Below are 21,551 nucleotides of genomic sequence, written 5' to 3' on the forward strand. Positions count from 1 at the left end.
AGTCCATTAAAAACAATTATTTTCAGACAGGCTCGTAATATTCAGTGCAGCTGGATATAAAAGCAGTCAATCACTCTACTCACTGGATTAAAATGGGACTTCACATAAAGAATATTCAGTGCAGTGTAGTACAGGAGCTGAAGATGCTGGAGAAAAATAAGAAGTCAACAGCTAAGCTAACAGCCCTGTGGTGCTGCACATAGGCATGTGCTTTGAGCCAAATGCTAACGTCAGCATGCTAACATGCTCAGAAAAACAATGCTAACATGCTGAAGCCATCTTACTGTAGTATGTCAGCACTAGTTAGGAAGAGACATTGAAGAAAATTCAGCTGAAAATCAGCAAAATCAGAAGGTCTTTCACTGCAATCCATCCAATAGGTGCTGCGATTTGACAAAAGAAGAGGATCAAACAACAGACTGGCATTGCCATCCATGGATCCACCCCTCCATCACCATAAAAATGATCTTCTGTTCATGTATTTCCTTCCTCTTCTGTCTTGAAACTTATGAGCTCTTAAGAGCTCTTGTGATTTGATTCACCTTCAGCACTTTGAGCACTAAATAAGATAAATTTAGCACTGATGACACCGGTGTGACCACTACAACCATTTGTCAAAGATCTGAACTAATCTGTTTCACACACATAGTCTTGTACATATTAAAACAAAGATGTGATTAAATCCTGTTCTCGTTTCCAACCAGATGGATTGTCTTCGACCTCAAATGTCTGCCCCTCTGTTGATGTTTCATCTGAGTAATGATGAGTGGGAGGTTACCTTCACACACTCACAGACAGCAATGGAAAAAAAAATGTTGAGTGAGTTAAAAATCCCATTATCTCACAAGCTTAGAAAAAATACAGAGAGACTGCTGAATAGAAAGTCGGGATGTAGAAAGAAATGCTGCCTGGTGTCATTTTTTAATGTAGGACTGAAAGGCATCAAGCAATGGTCTGTTGTACGAAAGACAAAAAGAAAACAATCAATGAAATCTCAATGAAATACACACTTTACATTCCCACACATATTTCATTCAGCAGCAGTAGGAGAGCTGTGCAACTGTGTTTTTATAGGAACTGTGGCTCTAGCAGAGACACAGAAAGTTGTGTTGCCTCATCATTCGTCTTCATAATGGCTTTCTTCCTACTCTGGCACCTTGCGACAGCCTGTTAATTAGAACTTATTGACAGAGAAGCACATTTGCATGGCACTTTGAATGCAGCCATTCTGCTTTCACAGTCTTGCTCAAGCCGTGGAGCACCTGCTAATCTTCCTCCAACCTGAATCCAGTGATTCACTGCTGAGCGGAGTCATCATAACAGCTGGGGTTTAATCTTAACGGTGTACGTGATGCTTCAGTCAGCCCCTCCAATCTACACAGTATGAGAGGGAAGATCCTGCAGTGCTCTGTGATGTGTGATTGTGCACAAAGCGGCCAACAAAGCATTGACAAACGAGAGGCAGAAGCCCAGACTGCATTAAACGTCCCAGTCTTATGCATCAAATTTGCCAGATCCTTGTCCTTCCACAATGCTGCCACCTGTCAGTATTTAAGAGGCACACTAACAAAATACCTGCACCTTACCGGAAACCAGTTAGTCATCAGTCATGCTATTCATCTGAAGCCCCCTGCAGGCGACCAGACTTTATTTCTAAAGACATACTTCACACCAACACAATAGCATTGGTGGAGGAAGTATCGAGATTATTTAAGTCAGCCTGTCGTCACCAGAAAAACAGCCGTATAGGTCGTCTGTGCAAACAGGTTATTACAGCCCATATTTACGTCTGTTGAACATAATGCATCAAATCACGATAAAGTCTTTGGAGGGCAAAGAACCTGTCCTTCTCTCCCTCTGGTCATTAGCCCTCAAAAGGAAATCACTGGAATAAATACAGCTTGATTGCCAAGCATTTTGTTAGACAGGAGGAGAAGACAGGTTTTATAGTGGCAATCCAAAATGATCATCTGATCTGATTTAACAGGCATTTTCTCCACAGTAAGTTTAACCTTTAAACCATCTTCACAAAACACAAATCTGATACAGCCTCAGTGTTGTCTACTCCATCATGAAAAGCATGATCCTATTGCAGAGAAATAAAAAGGAATATGACGACCTTTTTGATGTTAAAGTGCTGCAGCGTGTAAATTAAAAAGGGAAAATGACAGAATCCTTGACCATGGCAGCCCCGTGTGTAAGTGTGTGTATGTGTGTGTGTATGTGTGTGAATAATGAGCTGACATCAGGGCCGAATTCATGCAGTATTTGCTGTGATTAAGGCATTTACATGCATTTGTCATGGACAGAGAAGTATTGAGTCTGTGCAGTTATAACCATGTGCAGGTCAACATGCAGCCGTCTGTATCCAGGTCAATGACAACTGCTGCATGTGGGACTGCTTCTACACATGATCAGTAATACAGACATGAAATTATAAGTGCTGCCATAGTGGAGCAAAATGTCAAGGCTCATACGAACCGTGTCTGGAGTTCAGGTTGACAGGTGATTGATGTGGGTTCGCAGCTGCTGTGCTGGACTCATGTTTATCTTGTCCATCACATCAGTGGCATCAGACCTCCTGCTTCCTCAGGCCTGTAATGATTACAAAAGGCTGTTTTCCTAGCTCTTATTCAGACTGCCAACCCAAATCTGTTTTTTAGCTATATCCAGATTGTATCCAGCTTGATTTTAGGAAGTCCAGACAGCAAGAACCACATGAAATAATGTTTGCAAATGGAATCCAAGCCACATCTGGAGGTGATGAAATGCAGTTCAAATGGGATTTCTACAGACGCATCTCAGTCCAGATGCTCTGGTCGCTCAAATCGGATCTTAAAGTGTCTTTTGCATCACAATCTGACAACAAATCCAGAGTGATGAATGTGTATCAGAGTAGCTGAGCAGAATCCACGGTGCTACTAGCAGAGCGATGGAGGGCAACACAGAGAACAACAGTCCAGAACAACAGACCATGCAATAACCTGTCTGATGGCACTTTGGTGGGAAACGCTTGTTCAGGCAAAGCTGGAATTTCTCATGTTTTCATGTTGCAAAGCCACATCTTCAGCGTGCATAGTTACTGACGCCTACATTGTTATATCAGCAACCCACACAGGTTGGTTTTTGATGTCTGGACACACAAATCCCATCTGAACACTTGGAAATAACAGTGTGGACAGTCTAAAAGGCTTTGAGAGACAAAACAACGAAGCCTTTGTTGAATTTCTCTCTACTACAGAGATGTTAATTTCATGTATTTCCAGGGATGGTACAGACTTAAAGATATTTCTCCATAAAGCACATTCTCATGATAAATGTGTGGTGTGCCCCAGGGGTCAACTCTTGGTCCATTCTTATTCTCTGTGCTCGTGTTCCTCCAAGACAACTAAATTTATCATGAGGCCTTATTGTTGATTAAGATAAACAATACAGTATATCTCTCTTTCTCAAAAACTTAATTATGACAAAACTGATTTTTTTTTCCTTGGGCTTTATGCTATTTTTCACAATTAGCCAAAATGAAATATCCATATCTAACGGAATGTTGAAATAAAGGAAAATTAATTTTCAGTCTAGATTTCAAGCTGTTTACATTCAACTAAGAAACACTGCAAATATCAAACCTCTTCTTCAGCTAAGACCTGTTGTCACTAATGCCTTTATTGTTGTTATGGTTTGCAATGTGGACCCCAACACAGAACATAGACAGGGAAACTGGTAAGGTTTAAAAGGCTTGCAAACAAGCAGGCAGACTTGTACTTATCCTAAGTACGAGGGAAAGACAGTTAGTACAATCTAAGAATACAGTATAAAGAACAGATTACTAACCCTAGAGGCCTGCAGTGTGTCTCTACCGCTGAAGCAGAAGCAATGATCCAGCGACAAGTGGGAGTGGAGCCAGCGTTGATATACTGCCATGCTGATGAGCTGATGGACAGCAGGTGGGGAGGTTCAGCAGGTGTGCCTCATCAGCAGGGATCAAGGAGCCAGGGGAGTGAAAAAGGGATTGTGAAGACCACACCAAAAACACAGGCATGCAGGAGACAAAGGGAAGGGGGAAACATAAGGAAACAAGGGAAAATAAAACAGGACTGGGATACAATGCCTCTACCTCAACCAATTGAACACAAACAAGACATAGATCACACACTTCCTTGCTGTCCACTTTAAACATGTTATCTTTGACTGACAAACACTTGCATGACATGGTCAGGTGGCTCCTCGTGTCCTCAGAGGAGTTATCCCCTCATTGCTGGGAGAAGCCACAGCTCCTCAGAGCCGAGACTTCCAAGGCCACAACTGAAAACTATCTGTGAGTGTATAACTGATTTTACTTGCCTCTGAATTTGAAACAGCCTTCCTCAAGGCCTAAGAAATGCTTCATCAGCATGTTTTCAAAATTCATTTTGAAATGCCCTGTATGCCCTCTGCCTTTCATGCCTTATCTATCATTATAGGGAGATGACAGGAAGTCGAGAAAGAAAGATGGAGAATAGTGTGCGACAAAGGTCTTGAGCCAGACTCATACTGGGGATGTTATTATCCCTGATCTGTGCCCCAAACCTTTAAACCAGCAGGGCACCTAATGTCCATATTTATACTTTTTGTTTGTGTGTTTGTTTACATTTTCACAAATTCTGCAGCCTATATTTTTTTCTCTTTGTAAAGCACTTTGTAACTGCTGTTATAAAGTGGTTGGTTGGTGTCTTACCTTGACTGATTCAATGTAGATATGCACGAATTGCAGCATTACAGCATTTTATTGCTACAACAAAGTATTAAGCTAGCTCTGCTTTTAGCACTGGCAACAGACTGCAATGCTCCTCACCCAGAACAAAGTTTAGACAAAATATGTCAAAATGTCTCAGCACCATTAGGTCTGTCTTTGCTCCATTGGTTTGGATGATTTGGGTGATGCACTCTTCTTAGTTTGGAAAAGTCCGAGGTGGGTAGTTCAGGGTTTTGGGTAGGATGTTCCCTGTTGTGTGTGTGAAGTTCACTGGTAAAGGTTCAAGGAGTTCCTGACAGATTCTGACGGAGACAGTGCTTCCTCTCCTCAATGCCCTTGATGTGTCCCGCCAGGAGGAGCTTTTAACTTGTCAAAGTCAATATTTCACTTTTCTTACTGGCTCATTTCAAGGGCACTGCTTACCAAGTTGAAACATTTGGAGAGTTCTTAAAAGAGGTGAAATATTTCTAATTTTACTTGGCAAGATTTTGTATTTCTAAGACACTGTTACATGAATATTTTCATTGTCTTATAAAATCATCATCAGTCAAGCAAATTTCAGTGCTCATTGTTTTAAAAAAAAAAACTGTACAAAGGGTTATTTGAACTTTTTAAGATGTTCACTTGATTATATGAGAACTTAAAACCACTGTCTCTATGATCATTTCCTTTCCATTTCACTCCTGACGGCACACCTAATTGTTTTGCCATGTTTCCTGTATCACACAAAGTCCTCAGTCTTCTGCCAGAGCAGATCAGCGAACACATGCTGCCATTTCAACCTCGTCCAGTCACAAGTGTTGCCAGGATATGGCTGCAATATGTGTCAAATTCTCTGCTATTTACAAGGGAGGTGAACATGATTCTGCAGAGGATGCTGATTAACCTGTCATCATATCAAATATGTACCCTCTTAAAGGCCTATTAAATTGCATGAAGAGTTTATGCTCACGTATCATACCTACTGTGTGTAGTTTTAGAATGAGAAAGAATTATCTTGAAGGAAAAGACTCTTTATCATTACAGAAATGTAGAAGAAAAAAGTAGATGCATTGTGATTTACTGTAATATCTAACTCTCATGCCTACAGCCACTAGAGGCAGTAATTACCTTTTAATTTCGTAACCACACAAGAGTATGAATTTGGGTGACGAGCCACAATAACATTTCTGCAGCAGTTTAAGAGGCTGTGTGAGATGTGGGGTTAATTTTGAGGATTTTCAGTATTTTCAGAAGAAAAGAAAAGATAAAAATTTACTGCTATTTTTTCTCTGGTATGTGATTTGACATTTACAGCCAAGTGAGGACAGCTTAAGAGTGCATACTTTCCATAAAAACGTACTATTTTATCATTGAGTAAGATGCATTTGTTCTGGCTGGTAACAAAAAGGTTGAAGGCTTGCTCTCCAGCACCATTAGCACTGTTACTTGCAGGGGAAACCTGACATTTGTCTTACACTGCAAGTGAAATATTTACACACCGCTAAAACCTGAAAACAGAAGGGAAATATGTGAGAAATCTGTCTTTAAAAGCAAAAGGTAATTTAAAGGAAGTAAAGACCTCGTGCATTATACATCTGGTCTGCTGCTGAACAATTAAACATCTATAAAAACTCTACATAAAATGTATGGTATATAAGATGTTCAGTAGTGTCAGTTTTGAATGTTTGCTGATGCAAGCATCCTATACTTGGTGTATAATTGATGGAAGTGTCATGGTTAAACAATGAAGCATCCCTGTAAAATGTGAATTAAACTGCACAATGCATAAGAAGACAAGCTTACGCTGACCCTTATATGACTGTCAGCAGAGTGGTGGCTGCTCAACACATCTAGGAAATTGAATTTTTCTGTGAATTAATCAGAATCTCAGGCACGGTAATTATCTCTGCGCGGAGAGTAGTTAAAAGGAATAACAACTCTATGACTGACTGGCTGGGAAAAGGGAATCAGGAAGATATTGGATCCCAAAGTGTGGAAATTTGTATCTAAGGATTAAAGGACTTCAGGGAGAACTGCACGTCCAATTAAATTAAATAGAGATTGTTGGTCTTGTGGCTTTTGTTACTAACCTAAAGTAATAAAAGCTGCAATAATCAAATATGCTCAGTCAGCAACAAAAAAGACTGGGATTGTCAAGAAATGAGCATTGGTGGGGTGAGGCCACAGGGAGCTGAAAGTTACTGGCCCATCATATCTCTCTAATAGCATCCAGCTGCATAGTTATTGATAAATTACAGGCATGAGCCAGTCAGAACTGCAGAGGTATTACTGTTTTTGTGTACACATGTTTAAAATACACTATCCAGGATTTCAGGAACGGTGCGGTTGAATTTTAAGAGGCTCCAATCTTGTGTACATATTTCTTGGAGGCATTGTACGACTACAAGCCAGGAAAAAAACATAAAAGGTGCTTTTTCTCCTCTCCATTGTATTGTACCAGTGCCCGAGGCTTCCATTCTGCCCGTCTGTTGAGCATATGGTGTTTATTCCACCAATTTTAGTACAACAAATCAGTTTCATCTCAACTGAAAATATGTTCAGTTCTAACAGATCCGCCCTTATTTGGAAGGGGAAGGCAATCCAGAAACTCATCTTGTTTAATACAATGTCCAATTAACAGACTATCTGTGTGAAAATAACAAGGCATATGTGCATAATAGATTTTAAAATAGAAAGGAAAAAAAACTGTCAAAGAACATGAGGCAGGGTGACTGAATATGAGACAGAGGAGACATTTTGACATAGCACAAAGCACAGGTGTAGGTGACATTCTCAATTAAATCTGAATGCCATGCAGCTGCTTCAGTTTCAGGATATTGTGCATGCTGCCTCACTGACACACTGTCCGGGTTTACAGGGACACTTAAATGGAGAAATTCAAATTACTATTAGTAATACCTGAATTGTCCTACTATGACAAGTCAAGTATTTTGGCACGTAAATATGCATAATATTAATTATGTTCACCAACTTAACTAAACGTATTAGCATGCTATCATTGTTCCGGTTCCGCAATGATTGCGTAGTGTAGCGTAAGCCATTAGCTAACTGAGGCTAATTTGCTGCTAATGCAAAGCTCTAAATAAATATTAATATAATGTTCTGTATTGTTTTTATTTGTACTCTTATGTACTCTGTCTGTTTAAAACATTAATGACAGTGTCATACTCCCTGTACGGACTGAAGGTTTTGTTGTCACTGTCAAATTAGCATGCTAGCACTAGCCCAAGCTAGTAGCTAGCCAGTAAGCTACAAGCTTTTCCGCTTTTAAAATTCCTTTGGTCTAACTCTTGTTTGTCCTGTCTCATCTTTCTCTAGCTTTCTGTATCACCAGTACTGTTTTCACAGTTTCATAATTACCTTAATTTTTCGACTTGAAAGGCCAACTGCTGTCTTCAACCTTCACATGAAGTGTTCTTAATGCTAACCTACATCTGCACACATAGTGAGGTTAACGATACCTGTCCACAGTTTGTCAATAAAGATATTGTACTTGTTTTTTGACATTCATTCAAAAATAAATCTCCAACTTTTCAGGACAAACAGGCATGTATGCCAGTCTGGATAAAAGGCAGTTCTCTCTTTCCGCTTAATATCTTTCAATTTTTTGAAAAAATTGGTATTCAAATAATGATAGATACCAAACTGAAGCAAAGCCAAGGTAATGCACACATCAAAAAACCACAACATCATCAAACCAGAATGACTCTGGCTCCTGCTTGCATTTCAAAAGGTGTTTTGATGGAAGTGGTATTAAACTGCTTTATATCAAAGGCTGAAGTAATGAGATGGACGAAGATCCCGCAGGTCATATGAAGGGACTGCAGCAATAAATTAAGTAAAAGCATCTTTATTTGTGTTGTGCTTGTGCGCGCGCTGCTGTCTGTGTGTGTGTGACTGCTGTGTTGCAGTAGTGTTAAACCTGTGCTCTCTGTGAAATTAGTCCTTCAGAGTGTGCAAATAAAAAAAGTCATTACATTCACAAACAAAGCATCAATTAGAGCTGACATAAATTTAAAGCCTGAGCAAGCAGGAAAATATTATAGCATCTCCCATGATGTGAATCCACTTGCTATCAAAGTATTCATCACTGTCATCATAATTAGTCTCAGTGGTCTTAACTAAGAGCATTTCTGAGGTCAGGCATGATAAAGGATGAAATAGCATCGATTTCAACTGAATCAATAGCTGCTTGGAATATATATACAAATGAAATTTAAGCACTTTAATATCAGTGACAGCTAACATGCATCTTGGCAATTATTCATAAAAGTCTTGTTTGTCTTTTTTAAGGCTTGCTGCAAGAGAGAGGAGCTTCAGAGCACAGTCATCTTACACAATCCTTTAGCGCCATCTAGTGATTGATCCGTTTTTTGGGGGGGGGGTTTGTTTTTGTTTTTTGTTTTTGTTTTTTTTAGGAAACAACACAGTGAGCACAAATCAAATTTTGTGATGTTAAATTATACTTGTATTCTCCCTCAAAGCTCCTCTGCATGTTTTTTTACTTTACAAAATATCACCAGGATAATCCACTCAGTATCAATGCTGCTTCCCAGGGAGTCCTGGACACATTACTAAAATTACAATAGTACAATCAAATCATATCAAAGAGGTGGTACAGTCTGTGGATCAAGTGTGTGTTTTACCTCGAACATGCTTTTGATAGAAGTCCTATTTTAAAGCACATTCTTCACACGGATGGAAGAGTTAACTAACAGAAAAAAATTCATTTCATTTCCTCACTTGTTGATCAGTCAGTCATTCTGAATCAGCAAATTCATTATCACTCTGGATGAACCGTATGTTTCAATTGCACAATAAATGTATTATGTGTGTTGTGAGATTTTAAGTTGACATCTTTCAGTATTCAGTGTCTTCAGGCAAAGCTCTTCTCTGCGTAATCCATGAAAAAGAGCATCACCAGTGTGATACGATCTCTTCTTTTACTTGACTGAATCAATCACTGAATTTAACTGTACAGAAGTTTAGAAATCACAGGTCCTGTGAAATATCATCAGTCCCTGTGGCAGCATGGTGCGCTCCTTCATTCCAGACCACTTTCATCACTGGCAGGCGAACTGTTTTTCAGTGTTTACATATTTATGAACACCTCTGCAGGAAGATGAAATGCGCTCATAGAAAATCAATAGAATGCACAGATCTGTATCGGGAACCGAAGAAAGATTTTTCCTGCAGTAGAAAAAAAATTAAAATAAAGTAGAAGGAAGGTTTGGAAATGTTGGGGGGGGGGTGCCAAAATATATATGGAAGCTTCTATTCAATGGTGGAAAGTTACACAGTATACAATATTTTCTCAAATGCTTGTAGTACTTGAGTATTTCCATTTTGTGCTACATTCCAGCAGAAAATATTTTATTTTTTTCTCCACTGCAGTTATTTAAGACCTTCAGCTACTAGTTACTTTACAGAAATGTACACATAAAATATGATTAACTGATAGTACTTGTCAGCATGTCTGATAGCCTTACTGAAGTTAAACCCCAGGTTGTTTTCTACTTAAGTAAAAAGCTTTTCCCAGTATCATCCCCTTAAAAAGATGCCCCTTGTGGAGGGTTATAGAACCTGAGTTTCAGCATTGTAAAGCCCTGAATGTACAGACCATTCATTAAACACTACTAGGTGAGGGTAAAAGTGCAAAACCGAGCTTTCATGCAAAATAACTGCACAAAATCAAGCTTAACAGAGCACAAAAATATGTCACAAGCGCACAGGATCGAATCTATGTTTTCATTTCTACAGCCGTGACGTTACGCCTTTACGTCTTACGTCATACGTCCGCGTAAAATGTAAACACTCTTCCTGCTCCAGCAGCAGCAGCATCCTCAGTCAGTGAGAGTTAGCGAACTGGCGAGTCAGCTAACATGGTGTGCCAGCGTTTTATATTTCAACCGCAAAACGTTTCCAGTCGTGGCTGTATAAGTTAATGCTGTTGATAATCCATGTAGATATCAGGTGATGTCCTAAATCTTTTTCGGGGCTTTACAAGACCGCATCGAGTTACTGTCATAAAGTTAGTGGTCGAGCTAGTCACAGCTAGCTAACTCTCAGGCGTCTTAAGTCTGCTTCCTCTGCAAAGACGCCACATTATTTCCGCTGCTTTATTGTTTATGCTAAAAGCTCGCAGTGCTCTGCGCTGAAATGGTGCTTTCCTTGGTGAACCTTTGCGCCAGGGAGGTGGTGAGTGACCACAGCTCGTCACCCTGCTGGCTGAGGTGGGTGCCCAGGGAGCTGTACAGACCGCTGCTGGAGGCCGCGTTCAGCAGCTGCAGACCGCTTGCTGTGGGCGAACTCGTGCAGAGGTGGCCTGAACGCACCCTCCGTGTTGGCGGACGGAGGAAACAAGGACAAACTGCGCCAAATCGACTCTGCATCCAGGCTCTGTTACTTGCAGTTGTCAGAGGACTGTCAGACCAAAGGTGAGTAGTTTCTAGCGAGTGGCTCTGTTCTTATATATCAGTATTGCTCCCATGAGTGGCATTTAAGACCAGTTCCTCTTTCCTAGGTGCGCCTTGAAAGTTTTAGATCTCTGTGGACTGCAGGGAGATGAAGGAGGACTGGGAGACCCCATGGGAGGCTGGTCTCTGACTGTAGCTCTCTGCACCATGGCTGTTCAGGCCAGAGCTGCAGCTCTGAGGGCCCAGAGGAGAGAAGGAGAGCGGGAGAGGAAAAGGTTCTCGGCCCTGGAGAGAGAGAAGGATGTGAAAAGAGAGAGGGGGCCGTGGAAGAGGGAAAAGGAGTCAAACGGACACGAAGCAAGCACAGGCAAAGAGCTGGGCCTGAAAGACAGAGAGAGGACAGGCTCGTGTGGGATTCTGGGTGAAAAGGAGCTGATAAAAGGTGTCAGGAGGAGGATGGAGATGGAGAGGAAAAGAGAGACTGCAGTGACAGGTTTTGGAGGCAGCAGAAAGGAGGCAGAAGAAAAAGATGTAAGTAGTGAAGTGTTGGTGCATGTGAGAGCTGATCTTTTTGTAAATGCTCGTTCTTTGGAGCGTTTTCGTGTGGCTCTGAGCACATTGGGACCCCTCAAGCTTCAGTGCAGATACCTGCGCGTGGAAGAGATTTCGGTGTCTAGTATCAGGACCCTGCTAGACCTCCTGCCTTGCCAGGGTCTTCTAGGCATTGATATTCGCTACAGCAGCCTTGGGGTGGCTGGTTTGGCGGAGCTGTTACCTCTGCTCTCCTCCTTCCCTGCACTGAACTCCCTTCGCCTGCACTACTGTAACTTGGATTTTCGTAGAGACCACCCTGGCCAGGAGGACACACTGAGGGACTTGTCTCTGGGTCTGGCAAAGCTTCAAGAGCTGCGACGCCTCAGCCTCACTGCTCTGCGCCTGCCTGGACAGCTTCGTGTTCTGCTGAGGTATGGCCTGATCTGATGGGAATCTTGTTCGACCCCGATTCCAAAAAGGTTGTGACGCTGTGAAAAACATAAATGAAACAAAATGTAATGATTTGCTAATCTTTATTGACATATACTCAACTGAAAACACCACAAAGACAATATGTTTGATGTTTGACCTCATCAGCTTCATTGATTTTTTGTAAATATATGCTTATTCTGAATTTGATGATCCCAATATCTATGAGACAGAACAGAAACAATTCAAGCTCCACCATGAATATTTGAATTGAATAATAATTTTTTTTTTGTCCTTCCTCCTCTTGCCACAGCTCTTTGCCTCAGCCTCTGCAGATACTGGAGCTGCCATATTTGAGCCTGAGCCCAGCTGACCTCGCTTATCTGTCCTGCAGCCATCATGCCTCCACGCTGCAGCAGCTGGATCTAAGTGAGAACCATCTGGATGAAAACACCCTGCCCTCCATCCGCCGCCTCATCTCCCAGGCTTCCAGTACCCTGCAGCATCTCTGTCTAAGTGGCTGTGGCCTGACCGATGGCCTGCTGGGACTCTTGCTGCCCTCGCTGGGAGGCTGCTGGGCCCTCAAGAGCCTGGCTTTGGCCCTGAACCCACTCTCTATGGCTGGCCTCATGGACCTAGTGAGGATGGCTGTGAGAATGCCCTCCCTCCGTCACTTACTGTACCCCAACCCCCTGGAGGACTACCAGCCGGGCCTTCCTGACCTGCCCTCCAGCGCTCAGCTCTTAGACTGGCCGCTGGATGAAACCACAGACATCAACACGACCAGCAGCCAGCTCAACAGAGTGCTGATGGAAAGCGGACGCTCTGAACTCTTTCTGACCTGCGACCTGCTCAATTATGATAAAGACTTGGTGGACTAGAGCAGAGGTGAAGGGAAGGACACAGGTGCTTTTTAGTTTGCTCACCGACACTTACCAGAGCAATGTAGACACACCTGACAATCAAACCATCACCTTCATGATGGGCTAGCATTCAGTTATGTTTTTTAATCTTTCCCTTATCACCACCTGTCTTGTGTTCAGGCAGAATTATTCATTTATGCTTTATATAAAATACAAAGTAGCAGACATTCAGTACAATGTAGACCTCCATCAAGGCACAGCAATCTCCTTTTTATTAATGACAATTTTATGGGGTAAATGTCAGAGTAGTTACATGAGGGTAACTGGATCGGAGCGTGATGATGGGGTGAGGAAGAAGTCCTCGTGTCACCAAATCAACAGGTCTGTTGTCGTATCATTAGGGGATGGATCAGAAGACTTCTACGACATACGGAGGAAGCAGTAACAAGCCGTGCTTCAGTAAAACGGTGCTATCCTACTTTAATAAGTTCACTTGTTGACTATGAATTTAAGTGTCACTGCTGGTTTTGTACCAAAAATAAGTGCTTTGTAAATAATAAACTTCCCGCTGGCAGAGTATTACAGGCTGTCTGCGCTTGTGCCTTTACAACCATCACCAGTCAGACGCAGCATCTGATCAGCTGTTATATGTTCGACTGGTCACAACCAAGTTTGACAAGTTTTCCTTTATAATGGCCTTTCCAAATACTACATCCTTCAATGCAAAATGAATTTTAACTGCAGAATATTTAGGGTTATTTTAAATGCATACCAGTGAACTGAGCGGGGGTGGAAGGGTTTAAGTAAAAAAATCTGACACATTCAGTTTTGCTTTCCAGAAAAACTTATAAAAACAAAACAAAAAAAGCCTCGCTCCTGTAACTCAGTGAAACCTCTCAGTTGGCGCGGATGAAGTGCAGCTGTCAGTCAGTCTTGGAAAGTGGAAAAGACAAAACACAGCTAGAGGACCTGCCAGCATCGTTTCGGTCTGCTGTACAGGAGCTTTACAGATTGACGACAGGAAAAAAAGAAGTGCTGGATAAAACTGACTGTGTGCAAGCACCGTGCGATGGGTGTGTTTTACGCTGGCAGCAATACTCCAATATGATGAAATATTTACGAAGACATCGTCCCAGCGTGCCTGTTGATAAAACCTGATCTGCACAGAGCCACAGTCCTGGATCCAAAGCTCACGTCCCCGCCTGAGCTGACCAGCAGTGTTTTGAAACTTGTACACTGTGTGTTTGGTTTATGCTAAACGTATCGAACCAAACCGAAAACCATGACCCCTAAACCGTGAAATGAACCAAACAGGGAACTTTATCAACCGTTCCACCCCGAGAGCTCTAATGAGTTTTTTTCTGCTTTATTCACCAACTCATGTATTGTATCTTTGTTCTGTTCTAATTTATAAATCTGTCAAATTGTATTTCTTGAATATGGGTTTTAAGCTGTTCATGATTGCACATTTTTGTATTCAATCAACTTCAAATCAAAAAATATCACCATTATCAGGAAAAGACTGTGCCAATCAGCCTTGTACCACATGAATGCATTTACAAGTCACAGAATAAACCAGCCATACAGCAAAGTTTTCAGAGTCCTTTCACTGTTAAACATATGAACATATTTCAAGCTAATGTCTGTTAGATGACTGGTCAGGTGTTAATGGAGGTGTTACAGACTGAGCAGTATCATCTGTAGTAGTCGACATATGACTGCTGTTGAATGAAGTAGCGGCGAGATGGGACCTTCACCCAGTCCTCGTCTGAGTAGGTGTGAAAGGGACGAAGAGTGACCCGAGACAACGGCAAAGAGATGAAACTGGGAAAGTGTGTGAGGCAGGGACGGCTTCTCAGCGGGGGCAACATTAAACCTGCAGGACAAGAATGCAATAGATGTTATAAACCATTAGACTTCTACAAGCACTGCTGCATGTAATCACAAGTCTTCACTGAAGTGTGGTGAAATCTTACCTGGTGGCCTGGATATCCTCGCCATGCTGTGCGTCTCTCCTAGACGAAGGATTGGCTGAGAACTACTACACAAACAGACAACTGGGTTACATTAAAAACTAGTGGAGAAGAATTTACCATATGTGCATGATTTTTACCAACCAGTCAGAAAAGGGCAAAAGCACTGTGTTTTTGCGATCGGTAGGTGCAACACATCGCGTCATTCTGTACTCCTCTTTTTGGACGGAGCAGAAATAATTCAGCACATCCACCCCGCTGAAGGTCGGCGGCTTCCACTTTGCTGTACTCCTGAGGTACAGATATCTGCCATGTCCCTGGAGGCATGGGAAGAGAGACAGAAAGCAGTTAATCACTTACAGTAGCAGGCCAAAACTAGCCACGTCATGCCAGTCAACAACACTGTGACAAGCTCCCATGCACTCCTATTTAGAGGAGTTAAGGTCACGGTGAAGGACATCAGAAGGAGCGATTCACAGAAGGAGAGCCTCTCAGTTTTCAAACACCTGTTCTGTCCTTTTGTCACACTCAAAAATACTCCATGGATGGTGATAATGATCGTGAAAGATGTCTCATTTTTTTCCATCGTAAAACAAAAATTTAAGGTCGACAGATTAAGATTTAAAAGAAACACGTCTGTTACTTTGTATCTGGAGATCCAGAACTCCAGCCAACAATCTGCTCTGTCATGGAGGCTCTTCCAGGTGTCAGACGGGTCCTGCAGCTCTGAGTCCCAGCTCTCCAGCTCCGGCCACAACCACTGCTCAGCCTCATTTACCCCTAACGTAGTCAGCATGCGCAGCACTGTTTCGCTATTGACAGGACAATAACATCATACAAAGTCTCAGTCATTTCAGATTTCAGAAGATTCTTAAATTACACATGCAATAACATTTGTTGTTGGAACTGTGAACTCTGAAATATCATCACCTACTAAGGTGATATGGTGGATGTTTTCGCATACAGTTGCTTATTTATTTTGTATACCCTTTGAATATTACGACTAAGATGCTTCTATCGTCATTAATTGGGATTTTAACATGGATGAACTCACCAGAGACCCAGTTTTTTAAAAGCCAGAAGAGCAAGAAGCTTTTTCACAAGGTCATATCCAGCAGGTTTAAGACCAACCAAGAGATTCAGCATTTCAACAAGCACAGTCTGCTCCACAGGTGACTGAAACACACACAGGAAAAACAATCAGACATGTCTACCTCTTAAAATTCATGTTGACAACGTTGATCCCGGACATACAGTACCATGTGAGGTCTCACAAATCTGGGCACCAAGTCAATGAGGCAGTGATAAAGCTCGTCTGCATTCTGTAGGAGTCCCTGGGTGTGCAGAGCCTGCAGTGCAGCGAGGATCTTAATCTTCGACGGAGCACTGCAGGTGTTAAGACAGCCCAGCAGCTCCAAGGAGAAGTCCTCTGGGGACAGGGAGCTCGGGATACACTGCACGCAAGCACACGTTCATCAAGACCTCAACATGGACCAACTTCACCAATCTGCATGATTGGCTGGTGAATGGATATACAGTATGTGTCTGGCACAGGCTACCTTTTCATCAGGATACAGGTCTTTAAACCAGCCTGCATCTGCAAACTGTTTGAGGAACGACGGCACCTCAGGGGTGGGTTCCCGCAGTGGGAGTGGTGTTGGGGTCCTTGAACGGTGAGAAGGTGGAGTAGGAGTTTGGGGTTTAGGTTGCTCTATTGGAGAAATTTTCTGTGGAGGCTACAGGGACAAGTGAAGATTTACACAAATGAGAGCTGCTCTTTTACGCGTTCTGCTGTGAAACGAAGACGTTGCACGCTGTCACCTCTTCATCCTTCTCCACGATGTCGGGTTTCTTCGGTATGGCAGCAGGCAACGGTTTGACTTTCATCAGGGTCTTTGGTTTAGAGATTGTTACTGGAGTCTTTTTCTCCTGCTTTTAGAGAAACAGATCAAGACTTTGCTTCCAGACACGCTTGCATACTATTAAACATTTCTGCACATTGAGTCCAGAATGACTGAGAATAACTTTGTTCTTATCATGTCAGCAGTTTTTACCTCTTTTCTCTCCACATTCACAGGAATGTTTAGTTTAGATCCAGGGTGGACGTCCTCTTTTAAGGTAGGAAGGTTACAGGGCTTGTAGTCATATGGTTCAGGATGAAATGAAAGTTTATCTGGGTCAAAGGTGTCCTCCAAATCAATCTGAAAACACAGCGTAAGGCTATCAAAGATATAGTTCTCTCAGCGTAATGAAAATGTGCAAAATATTGAAATAAAACACCTGATTTGTGAAAGCTTCAGGAAAAAATATTATCACAATTGAAAAGAAGTGAGTGAAGGGAGATGGAGAAACCTTAATATTGGGGGGCAGCCTATATATTATCTTCATGTAGCGATCAAAAGCCTCTTTCTTGGTTTCCTTTGTACTGGGAGGCTTTGCTTTGTTGCATTGTACTGAGTCTTGTAGCAGTGCAGCTAGGTCTTTGTTTGAGGTCACTAATCCCTCAAACTCCTGCAAAAAGACAGATGGAAAGGATATTCAAGGTATTTGAATAGCTTTTTCAGAAAGCCACTGACGTCTTAAAAACTATCAGTTCACACTCACCTTCTGTGTCCACATGTCTTCAGTTACTGGAAATTCCTCTTCCTCATTTCTGTCAACACGTGCATTCCTGTTTGTACTAGCATTGCTCACTCACAGCTTATTAAGTCAATGTTTTGGATTATTCTTAATATGTAACATGAATAAATCTTACTTCCTTTTGTTGTGCTTTTCTGTATTCTCCATGATAGGCAAGTCAGGGACGGGCTCAGGGCAATAAGTGGAAAGGAGCTGTGAAAACAGAACAGGATTAAAGAAACGTTTTGTTTACATTTTATCCCCTATATGCCCATCAGGCACACTGCAAGCTGAATAGTTACCATTTGTTGGTAGTTGTGTGGCAGGAACGTTGTGCAATTCATCCTGTACAGATCCCCTCGGAGGCCAAGAAACAGTTCCCCTCCAAACCCACCGTAAGCCAGACACTCAGGCACAGCATTCAGCTGTAGCGTCCTGGAGAGGTCACGGATACATGAAGATGAGTAAAGTAATATTTATCACTAAATTACTAGTCACAAGCCCAACCTGATCAGGTGATTCTCCTCATTCCAGATACACACTGTCCCATCTAGACTGCTGGAGACAAACACCTCCAGATCAGGACACACACACAATCCTGCAACAAAACTGAGCCAGTCACTCACACACACAGAAAATAAATACAGCACCATCCAGAACAGATAATCGATTCATCAGGGACACAACATTTCATGCTGCTTTTTTCAAACTGTTTTTGTGACCTGTGAAGCGGTCTAGATGTCCTTCCTTGGGTGAATAGCTGGTTTGGTTCTGGTTGAGTAGGTGAAAGTGCATCAGGCTGTAGGTGCCATTGTTAGGCCCTTGAAAGGTCAGGGCCAGCTGGGGCCCCAGTGCTGCCATGTAGACTAGAGGCTGGCCACAGCGCAGACTCAGGTGCTGGCTGAGACACTCCTGGATGTAGGGGGATACTCTCCACACCACCACTGTCATGTCCTCACCTTTGGAATCAGGGAAAAATTGTAATATAAACACTGACAAGCATTCAAAGGCAATAAAGTTACATTGGGACATACCTGTAGAGAGCAGGTAGCCATTCTCAGGGTACGCCTGCATTGTGGTAACTCTCTGGCCATCGTGTGCCACCGTCCGGTACAAGACCTTCCCATCATCCATTTTCAGAACACTCACACAGCCTCCACTTTGGCCAAGAATGACAAAAAACCTGTGACCGGTTGCAAAAAAACCCCAAACGCCCTTAAATTTTTATCTCAGGATAGCTAACAAAATAATAAGTTAAATAAAATCCCCATAAGTATTTCCCTAAAGAAAATATTTAGGATTTTCTTTTGAGAAAATCCTTTGATTTCAAACTGTTTACCCTTAGTTACGTATAAGTATTCCCTTGTGTGTTGATATTTTTTACTATAGTGTATTTACTAAAAGCAGAAAAAAGGCTTACTTATTCTTGGCATCATCAAGAGTTGCTTTGTTCCTGTGACTGCATCCTCTTCTCTCCTGCAAACTCCTCCACTCCTGTAAAGCTCCCTGTGTGTCAGTCACATGACTGTAAAGTACCAGGCAGCAGGCCGGGCCAGGTATCTGCAGATTCTGGGAATCATTCTCTGTCATGTTGTCCCTGTGGTGCCAGGGCCTCTGGCCTCTCCTCTTCCACTCTTGCATCAAAGTGATTGGATTAGTGAGTGTGTTGGCTTGGAGTACCGTACCTGTCTCAGTCAGAGCAAACAAAATCTCTTTTTGCAGGCAGTAGTCAGCACACAAAATCCTCTGCTTTGCCTTGAAGGAAGTCAACACAACTCCTGTTTCTGCAGCCACAAGCATGATATCACTGTCCCCTCTGACACAGAGGACTCGCGTAGGGTAAGGAGCAGGGATGGGGGGAACTAGGATTTGTCTCAATGGGCATCCTTTGTCCTCTTTGAATTTGCAGTGGAGCGTGTGCAAGGTTCTGATGGTCCATAAGTCGACACCCTGGAGAGAGAAGGAGAAGAAAGTGTCTCCCTTTCTATTGCCTCCTATGCACAGTGGAGGGGTTTTCTGCTCTGTGTGGACACACTCAACCATGTGGCCCTCTTCCACGTTCCAGCAACAGATTGTACAATCCACAGAGGCTGATAACAGCATGCTTAATGCAGGGCAGTAGAACAATGAGTTCACCACACCTAGACACGAAGAAACAGAACATTTCAATCTTATGTCTATTCATAAAGAGGGATAAAATGTGCATAGACTTTATGACTGTACCATTATGTCCTTCAAGAGCCACACATGGTTCCCATTCTGGACCCCATATTCTAATGGAGAGCGCTTCAGATGCAATGATCAAACAGCCCAGTTGAGAGCAGTACACCATCGCAGTGATATTGCTGGAAAAAATAACTTGTTAATCTTTATGCTGAGAAACTCGACCCTCCACCAATCACATCACATGCTCCCGTACACACCTCGAGCAGAGATCCCTCTTGTGCTCCAAAACCTTCCCGCAATCAAGGTCAACCACCGTCAGGACCCACCCATGCACAACAAAGGCTCTGTGGGACCTGCCAGATTGTGGGGGAGCCAATGCCATTTGAGTGAACGTGCTGTGCCGCAGTCCCTCCTGTATCTTCACCTTACATCTCATGAGCATCACCGACCACACACACACATTCCCCCCACCTGCAGTCACCACCTCTGTGGAGTGTTCTGCAGCTTGACAAACACGTATGTCCAGGGCATCGTCAGCAGCATCCAGGGGGTGTAACTCACTGTTCAGAAGTGTGAAGACAGGCCCTGGGCCCCAACCAACCAGACAGCCACAGATCTTTGTGTCGGTCAGGCCCATGAAAGGGAGGTGTGCTAAGGAAGTCTGCTTGTGGCCGTCAGCTTTGTAGAGGCAAGCTGTGTTGTCTGAATGGAGGCTAATAAATCCTGCAGCAGCTTCAGAATACATCATGAAACGCACAGGGCTGTCACATGAGAAATGCTGTTGAGGATGGAGACCGTGAGTGAACACATGCTGCTTGCTCTTGGAGTTTTTTACCTAGAGTCAGACATAGAGAAAGCATATAAAGTGTGTGAGACCTCTGAAAGTGATCAAAGCAGGTGAGGATCACATCAACATGGTCTACCTTGCCTGTAGTGTGCTTCACATCCTGCTTGAACAGATTCTGCTTTCCCAGTGTCCTCCCATTTGATGTCCCATTCAGAGGCCTTATGTTGGGACTGGAGCAGGCTGCTGTTGTTACAGTTGTCTCCTTGCCTGGGGTCGCCATCTCCATTACTTTGTACACGGGACTGCTGCATCCAGCAACCTTTTGCACTTTTGCAACAAAATTCTATTTAACTGCTGATGGCTATGTGATATTTACTTGTGTAGGACCGTCTACAAAAACACAAAAATTAAACTTTGTACGGTGTTCAAAGAAGATGATCTTGTCTAATGGTAAATAAAAAATGTAAAAGGCTACAATTGCACACAATATCTTACGTACCTGTACCTTTTAAAACAACGTCATGCTATTTGGTAATACAGTAAGAGATAGGAAGTACACTAATTAAAAAGTGGGGGGAAAAAACATGGTTTCAAAACAAGTCATCATCAAAAGACAACCAAACAACAAAAATAACTCACCTTTTAGCTGACGTGAACGTCACTCCTTGAACTAAACACTAGCTTAGCTAACTTCAGTTCTGTTTTGTTTTTTTCGGTCTTCTATAAAATTGAAGATTTATAACGTTAGGTATCACACCAAAAGTGGGCTAAACTAAGTTAATATTTGTGTTTACCCTCCACAAACTAGTATTTATATAGCCCGGGTGCTACAATATGTCTTTAATCAATACAACGTTATGTTAAGTTAGCTAAAACAATGAACAAAGCTACAGCTAAGTGTGCTAAAAGTTCGATCCTTCAGGTTGCAGGCACAGCGCGAGCAGCTCACTGTTGCCAGGCAGCGGGTTACTCGGCTACATCCATAGCTGCGGGTCGCACGGGTTCGACTGAAAGCAGCAAAAATGGCTT

General features: G+C 42.6%; 3 protein-coding genes across 4 annotated transcripts; 1 reads left to right on the forward strand and 2 right to left on the reverse strand.

Annotated features, from left to right (window-relative positions):
* The first annotated feature begins 10,565 nt into the window (after positions 1 to 10,565).
* LOC143314474 (leucine-rich repeat-containing protein 14) lies at positions 10,566 to 14,565 on the forward strand. The gene is made up of 3 exons (XM_076721503.1): positions 10,566 to 11,172; positions 11,259 to 12,116; positions 12,428 to 14,565. Exons 1-3 carry the CDS (start codon positions 10,895 to 10,897, stop codon positions 12,993 to 12,995), a joined length of 1,704 nt encoding a protein of 567 aa, XP_076577618.1. The 5' UTR covers positions 10,566 to 10,894; the 3' UTR covers positions 12,996 to 14,565.
* Positions 14,558 to 18,263, reverse strand: LOC143314473 (uncharacterized). 2 transcript variants are annotated; one of them, XM_076721502.1, is made up of 14 exons: positions 18,077 to 18,263; positions 17,872 to 18,004; positions 17,706 to 17,782; positions 17,555 to 17,603; positions 17,303 to 17,461; positions 17,005 to 17,151; positions 16,772 to 16,879; positions 16,510 to 16,686; positions 16,210 to 16,404; positions 16,005 to 16,126; positions 15,594 to 15,762; positions 15,095 to 15,267; positions 14,954 to 15,018; positions 14,558 to 14,853 (listed from the first exon to the last, which is right to left on the reverse strand). In XM_076721502.1, exons 1-14 carry the CDS (start codon positions 18,220 to 18,222, stop codon positions 14,672 to 14,674), a joined length of 1,902 nt encoding a protein of 633 aa, XP_076577617.1. In that variant the 5' UTR covers positions 18,223 to 18,263; the 3' UTR covers positions 14,558 to 14,671. The 2 variants fall into 2 exon arrangements, with proteins under 2 accessions (XP_076577617.1, XP_076577616.1); XM_076721501.1 differs by having other exon boundaries at positions 16,772 to 16,882.
* Positions 18,260 to 21,383, reverse strand: LOC143314524 (WD repeat-containing protein 97-like). The gene is made up of 7 exons (XM_076721587.1): positions 21,162 to 21,383; positions 20,659 to 20,912; positions 19,993 to 20,570; positions 19,793 to 19,914; positions 18,990 to 19,710; positions 18,604 to 18,752; positions 18,260 to 18,528 (listed from the first exon to the last, which is right to left on the reverse strand). Exons 2-7 carry the CDS (start codon positions 20,806 to 20,808, stop codon positions 18,260 to 18,262), a joined length of 1,989 nt encoding a protein of 662 aa, XP_076577702.1. The 5' UTR covers positions 20,809 to 20,912; positions 21,162 to 21,383.
* Positions 21,384 to 21,551: the final 168 nt, after the last annotated feature.

This window comes from Chaetodon auriga, chromosome 21, assembly GCF_051107435.1.
Source record: "Chaetodon auriga isolate fChaAug3 chromosome 21, fChaAug3.hap1, whole genome shotgun sequence".
In the NCBI taxonomy this organism is placed as follows: domain Eukaryota; kingdom Metazoa; phylum Chordata; class Actinopteri; order Chaetodontiformes; family Chaetodontidae; genus Chaetodon; species Chaetodon auriga.